General features: G+C 31.0%; 1 protein-coding gene across 1 annotated transcript; it reads right to left on the reverse strand.

Annotated features, from left to right (window-relative positions):
• Nucleotides 1-2,895, reverse strand: LOC106644064 (uncharacterized). Its single transcript, XM_014359410.2, has 6 exons — nucleotides 2,490-2,895; nucleotides 2,069-2,147; nucleotides 607-1,908; nucleotides 418-529; nucleotides 237-333; nucleotides 1-171 (listed from the first exon to the last, which is right to left on the reverse strand). Exons 1-6 carry the CDS (start codon nucleotides 2,674-2,676, stop codon nucleotides 119-121), a joined length of 1,830 nt encoding a protein of 609 aa, XP_014214896.2. The 5' UTR covers nucleotides 2,677-2,895; the 3' UTR covers nucleotides 1-118.
• Nucleotides 2,896-7,644: the final 4,749 nt, after the last annotated feature.

Consider the following 7,644-nt stretch of genomic DNA (forward strand, 5'->3'; position numbering starts at 1 on the left):
TTTTTGTGTGATTTTAATACTTACACTGCTTAATTCTTTATCAACAATATAATTAACAAATTATTTTTATGGTGTTTGACCATCAGCAAGTACTTTATACACCTACAAATTAATATTATTAATCAAAAGAATAATTATATCCATCGTCTTCAAATTCAGGATTCCAGAAACCTAAAAGAAAAATCAATCAAGTTGTATGCACTGTTGCTCGGCAATGTTAATAAAAAGTTACTTACTATCTGGGGTCAAATTATGCGCTTTATATTTCCCTCTATGCCGTGAGCATTCATTCTGACGTATTCTCTTCTCATTTTCTGGTAAATCATCATACCACTGAAGATGCCATCAATCATTAATTAGTCAGTATTTATAAATTATTTATAAAAATTTTCGAAAATTTCAGAAGCTCGATTTTACCTTTTCACAATCTCTACAAGACCAGCCTGGTAATAAAGCTCTTTCAGCTTTTTTTCTTACAGGTGCTTCTTTATAAGCAAATTTAGGACTTTTGTCTTTTTGTTTGGGTACTCTGAAAAGAAAAATTGCGTTTAGTTACACCCTTTATTCTAGATTAGTTTAAATACTAATAAAGCAAAAAATACGTACACATCAAAGTTGGACATGAGCATTTTTTTTGTTGGTGGAGATGCACTTTTTTTTTTATTTTCAAAATCAGTAACATTTTCCTGAAAATCTGCATTACGATTTCTATGGTCAGTTATTTCAGCAGGTGAAAAGAAAGTTTCATCACTGAGAGTCTTTTCGCATTCAAATGACTTTCTCTTTTCTCCCATTAATATTCTACCAAGTTCATTAGCTTGATTTGAAGTAGTTGGTTTGGAAAATACATTATAGTTGTTTTTTGAATCGTGCCGACGTTGATTGGTTGTATTAGTTTTACATTCATTTGTCAAAAGTTTAGAATTTTTTAAGTTTGTCACGTTATCACTGCTTTCAGTGGTATGTCTTGATTTTGACTTGTTAGTATCAGGCATTTTCATACTGAGCTTATTTCTCAATTTTGATGTTTCACTGTGAGACGGACTTTTTTCTACCAATTCATCTTCACATGCACTTTTATTTGTTACGTTACTTTTAGCTATCCAACTCGCTGAATCATCTTTTAATGCAGGTTCCTTATTAACACAAGTACTGCTCACATTTATTTTAAAATTAGTTTCTTTTTTGTTATCATTACTCTTACTTGCATAATCATTATTAAAAAATGTTTCACTCCAACTACTATTGCACTCTTTACTTTGACTATTCTTATTTTCATCTGCATCATTTTTACTGATGTCTATCACTGGAATTATTTTTCTCAAAGTCAACTTGGATTGTCTCAGCTTTTTACATTTTTCGGTGAATTCAGTTTTGCCATAATTAATTTTTGAAAGGCCTAATATTATATCATTTTTGTTTTGGCTTTTTGGTGTAGAACATACATTGTTTTCAATTTCATGTAAAGGCTCTCTGTCAAACTTATCATCATCTATTTTATTACCACCGCTCTTTTCCAGATTAATTGGGGTATTTGGACAACTAATTTTGCCATCATTGCTTGAAGTGATGGACGTATTTGATACTGATAAATCATTATTATTTTTCTTTGAACTGCACCTTCGAGATTTACTCAAAATTGGACTTTTGTGTAACTTGTTTGAATTGTTTGCTGCAGGTCTAGGCGGGGATTTATGTTCATTAAAACTACCTTCTTCAACATCTGAGTTAAAGTCTTCAGTGTATATTGGAACAATGTCACAAATATCTTCTTTTTGAGCAAAAAAATTTTTCACGCCAACATTATCACCAGCTTTTTTATCAACAGTATAGTTTCTAGGTGGTGTGACTTCAAGATTACTTGTTACATTGGTTGGGATCACTTCAGACTTACCATGCCTATCTTGTCTAAATAGGTAAAAAAATAATAGAATTAAAATCGAGAGAGAATTTTAAGAACATCTACAAAGACATTAAAATTAAAAAAAAGTTTTCAGCAAGTAAATGAACACCGAATATCTCTATGTATTTAAATGATGTGACTCAACCATTTTTTAATATAACTTACTTTTGTTGATGGCTCTTACAGTGGTACTTCATGCATCGTTCAGCAAGCACATAATACCTATTTCTTTCTTCTGCTAGTTCTACAAACATTAATTAATATTTATAAATGAAAAGAATAATTAAAGTTATTCTTATTAACTAAATCAAGAAAATAAAGTTTTTCCAAAAATTAATTGTATTTTATTAAAAAAGGCATGTTAAAAACTTTATAAATTAATGTATTATGGAAGTTGGATTAAACGTAATTAAACCTTTTATTTTTAATTAACGCAATAAATCATCAACTTTTGTGAAAACATTTTATAACTACATACAGTTCTTATAGTATTAATATCATAATTTCTATTTTATTTGCATTCATTAAAAGAACGTAAATGAAGCGATTGACCCGTAATTTTGAAAACACTAACAATTACACTTACTGTGACAGAATAGAAAAACATCTTCTAGTTGATGAGTAAAATTTTCCAAAGATAAATTAGTTTCTTCATTCTGATCATAATATTTCTGTTTCAATTCGTCGTCCAATAACTCTGACGCGAGTTGGAGGTTGGGTTCTATCAAAACCGGGCGCCAATCCATTGTTTTTTTGAGGACAGTGGATCCCATTTTCCATGTGATACTTGTTGTTTCTCACAAAATCTCAGTGTTCACTTAAGTCCGATCCTAGTCCGATTATCCCACTCAACGTTGATAATATATTATTGTTTTATTCTTGAGTTGGAGACGTTATCAAGACAATACAATACCTAATTAGTGTACCTATCCTATCACACATTTGACAGTGATCTATATATCAGAGTTGATGACTCAAAATAGTCCAAAAATGGTCCTAATCAAATTATATATACTATATTGGCGCTAGCGCCAACCTGTACAAAGATATTAAGATATTACGATATTTTTTTGGTTTTTTCATCCCCATCTTAAGTACTAACCACATCTGATATTTCACCAGCGGGTAACTTAAACTGCTGGTGCTGGCAGCATTTGCGGAATAAGTACAGCCTCTGATTTTATCATTCTGGGGCCCTATCCTCTAAGCGTGTCAGCATAACACAGAGATATCGTGATATAGAAAACGAAAACACATACAAAGTGTACTATCTTTTCCAAAAATACACTGCAACAAGCCCATTGGCGCACTTTGAGCGCTTTCAAGTCCTCTTTTTAACCTTAAAAGCGCTTAAAGTGCGCCAAAACGTGATCAGCTGATTAACTATTGTTTACATGTGCGAACGCACGGTCAGTTAGTTAAGCCAGGGTGGGGGTAGGTACCAACTTAATACTTAACCAAAGTATCATTTCCGAACAGAGCCACAATTAAGGAGGCTTGGGCGATTTTGAATTAAATGCTGGCTAGGTCTGAAATTCAGAGATTATATAGATAAAGTTTGCTAGATTTTTTTAGGAAAACAAAATAGGTAGGTCAACACATTTATTTTCGAGAAAACCGCTTGTGAAAATTCGTCATTTTAACACGCAACCTTACGGAACCCGAAATTCAATAGACTACCGTACCGCAATAAAAAGCTGTGGGCCCACACATTAAATTGGTACATGAACTTAAAAGTATAAAGAATCTATTATTTAAAAAAAAGAATAGGATCAACACGTTAAATTTTGAGAAAATAGCGAGGAAAACATCGAACATCAGAATTGTTTTGTTCAGGTACTTTAAGTGCGCATGCGCTGTACATTCATAAACATACAAGCATGAAAATAGAAGTCTTACACAAGTATAGGTATATAATAGCAGATGAGAGCAAGAGAGTACAGTGTTGTCAGCTTTATCGTGACAGGGCCGTCATCTTTACACAAGGTACCTCGGGAAAACTAATAAATTTTTTAATATCGATTTTCTCAATGACTTTTCCGCGTATTATTGCTATTTTGTTCACACATGTGTATAATCAAAATGATTATAAAAAAAATATTACAAAGAATCATTTGTATGACAAGTACCCCACAGGGGCCCCTCAATAGATACGACACCAAACGCCCAAGCCCCCTTAAGTAGCAGGTAACAGCGGGTTAATTTAATTAGTGATTACGAATTCATACGTATATTTTAAAAAACTCAAAATTAACCATTACAAAGTGTATTATTTCCTATGTATCCATCGTTTGCAATTATACAGTATGCTTCTAACAAATGTGAATCTTTTCTGTTAAGTACTTATTAATGCACGAAAATATAAACAATAATCATAACAGAAAATAGCTAATAAAGCATGGAAAAATAAACATTGAAAATTGTCATTAAAACTATGTGCATATAAAAACTGTATAGTTAAGGTTATGGATCAGAAACTTACCAGACGATAGATTAGACCTTAATATTTTTGTTTTGTTATTTTTACTAAAATAATATATTAATAGTACTATTACACTAAAAAATAATATTTTGTGGATAAGGCTGATTTCTGTTTCAAAATTTAACAATTCAATCACCAACACAGTGTATGATATTACAGAATATTGTAACTATCTTATAATTTTTTTGCATGGCATTATGCATTGTGAATATTTTTTAAATTCATATCTTATTTACATATGCAGCCAAATGTTATATTATCTGTCAAACTGACTCAAATGTATTTATTACTACTATTCGATCATTAAATACAGAACCAAGTACCTTAAAAAATTGTTATAATTCAACATCTCATTTGATCAGATAATTAATATTAATAGTAACTCGGAGATAAATTTGTGAACTCACGAACTCTTGCAATAAGTTTATCATAATAAAATATTTCAAGAACTTTTCATCAAATTCTATTTAAAATTAAAACAGCCTTGTAAAAGTACAACAAAATTTTTTCATTAAAATAGTTAATTAATAATTATTGATATACAAATTAGAAATTGCAATGTACGGTGTTATGACTAATGCATGTACAGAAAATATAAAAATGAAATGTGTCAATAACTCGATATAGAATTCGGTATTGAGACATACGACATACCTATTGTATTGGTAATGTCTCGAGCAATATAAAAAAAAGGCACCTTTTTTCTGAAGTACCAATTATAAATAACTACTACCATGTAAGAAAACATTGTGGTGCGCATGCGCACAAAACATTTGTTGCTGCTGTGTTACGTGTTAGTCTGTGTATATTATCTCACTGACCGACACGCAGGACACGCTTAGAGGATAGGGCCCCTGGTAAAGAAAGCACGGTGTAAGATATACGTAAAGTTATGTGTAGTAATTATAGTAATCCTTAGAGAATATATACATATATAGAATGTATATATTCTCTAAGTAGTAATCACTACTAAGTAGTGCCATATCGCCATATGGTCGATTTTATTAATTAACCATATGAATATCTATGCTTTTGGAGGTAGATTTACGGGTAAAAAAAATTGTCAACTAGCCGCAAGTAGCATAATAAATGTCAACTAATTATTGTCTATTTATAAAATTATTTGCGGCTGGTTTATAATTAATAAAATGACTTTACTGTAAAAAGCAATAATTATTTGGATCAGCGCCATCTAGCGGTCTTCATTTTTTAGCCAAAAGTGGCCTCTAAAATTCTCAATCAGAGCAATCAGGATTAGAGCTATTTAGTCAATCATAAACCAGCCGCAACTCATGATGAAGCTATAAAATGAAAAAATAACGATACGTGTGTTTTTGGCGGCAAGTTAACAGTCTATTTTTTACCAAAAAATCAAACTCCTATGTATTTATACTTTTGAACATAAAATTTTGGCAAAAGATAGATTGTTAACTTGCCGCCAAAAACACATGTATCGTTATTTTTTCATTTTATAGCTTCATCATGAGTTGCGGCTGGTTTATTATTGACTAAATGGCTCTAATCCTGATTGCTCTGATTCAGAATTTTGGGAGCCACTTTTGGCCAAAAAATAAAGACCGCTAGATGGCGCTGATCCAAATAATTAATACCTAGCTATTACTATTTACAGAAAAGTCATTTTAATAATTGTAAACCAGCCGCAACTAATTTAATGGATAGACAATAAAAAGATAAAATTTTCTCTGCTGTTTGCGGCAAGTTTACAATTTATCTTTTATCTAAAAAATGACAAAAATTTACCTCCCATACATCTGTACTTTTGGAGATCGATTTTCGGGTAAAATATAAATTGTAAACATGCCGCAACTAGCTCAGACAGCGTTAACTATGTGTTTTATATTTACAGTATTAGCCGCAACTAACAATTCATATTTTACCCGAAAATCGATCTCCAAAAGTACAGATGTATGGGAGGTAAATTTTTGTCAATTTTTAGATAAAAGATAAATTGTAAACTTGCCGCAAACAGCAGAGAAAATTTTATCTTTTTATTGTCTATCTATTAAATTAGTTGCGGCTGGTTTACAATTATTAAAATGACTTTTCTGTAAATAGTAATAGCTAGGTATTAATTATTTGGATCAGCGCCATCTAGCGGTCTTTATTTTTTGGCCAAAAGTGGCTCCCAAAATTCTGAATCAGAGCAATCAGGATTAGAGCCATTTAATCAATAATAAACCAGCCGCAACTCATGATGAAGCTATAAAATGAAAAAATAACGATACATGTGTTTTTGGCGGCAAGTTAACAATCTATCTTTTGCCAAAATTTTATGTTCAAAAGTATAAATACACAGGAGGTCGATTTTTTGGTAGAAAATAGATTGTTAACTTGCCGCCAAAAACACACGTATCGTTATTTTTTCATTTTATAGCTTCATCATGAGTTACGGCTGGTTTATAATTGACTAAATAGCTCTAATCCTGATTGCTCTGATTGAGAATTTTAGAGGCCACTTTTGGCCAAAAAATAAAGACCGCTAGATGGCACTGATCCAAATAATTATTACTACTTACAGTAGAGCCATTTAATCAATTATAAACCAGCCGCAACTAATGTTAATGACATAATATAAAAAGTTGACGTGGTTTGTGTTATTTGCGGCAAGTGTACAATCTATCTTTTACCCGAAAATCTACCTCCAAAAGTAGATATTCATATGGTTAATTAATAAAATCGACCATAAGGCACTACTTAGTAGTGATTACTATAATTACTACACATAACTTCACGTACTATATCTTACACCGTGCTCTCTTTACCAAAATGATAAAATCAGAGGCTGTACTTATTCTGCAGATGCTGCCAGCAGTTAAGTTACGTAGGTCGTTGTAACGCCGCGTGGTAAGGACCATACGCAAGATGATAAATATTTTCGATAATTTTCAAAGAGATTTTTTATGATAGAAAAAATCCTAGTTTCAGAATTTTGTACTAATAAAATTTTTTCATTTGCTTGGAATATCTGGGATTTACATTAATTAAATTCATTATAAAACAAAATATTGTGGTTTTGTTTTTTTATTAACGATTGGTTTTTTGGTATTTACATAAATGTTTCAAATATACAATGAGAGCAGATAATCTGCAAAATATTCTACTTGATAAAGAAATACGCTTTATGTACAACTTCAGACATTTTTAGTATAAATAATTCGTTTTTTTTTTTTACCATAAACACAATTCGTTTTGCTTTATAGTTAATGCAATTAACCAACAAGTAATGTTATAAGTCTAG

The sequence above is a fragment of the Copidosoma floridanum genome, unplaced genomic scaffold (assembly GCF_036245765.1).
Source record: "Copidosoma floridanum isolate Cflo_tuat_1 unplaced genomic scaffold, Cflo_Japanese_pri ptg000019l, whole genome shotgun sequence".
In the NCBI taxonomy this organism is placed as follows: Eukaryota; Metazoa; Arthropoda; class Insecta; order Hymenoptera; family Encyrtidae; genus Copidosoma; species Copidosoma floridanum.

What these genes read in the sequence shown, in the direction of transcription:
- LOC106644064 (XM_014359410.2), bottom strand. Translation starts at nt 2,676, where the DNA reads ATGGGATCCACTGTCCTCAAAAAAACAATGGATTGGCGCCCGGTTTTG. An exon ending in TGTTTTTCTATTCTGTCACA is followed by an intron (nt 2,148 to 2,489) that starts GTAAGTGTAATT and finishes TAATGTTTGTAG; the next exon opens with AACTAGCAGAAGAAAGAAAT. An exon ending in CTTGTAGAGATTGTGAAAAG is followed by an intron (nt 334 to 417) that starts GTAAAATCGAGC and finishes TGGCATCTTCAG; the next exon opens with TGGTATGATGATTTACCAGA.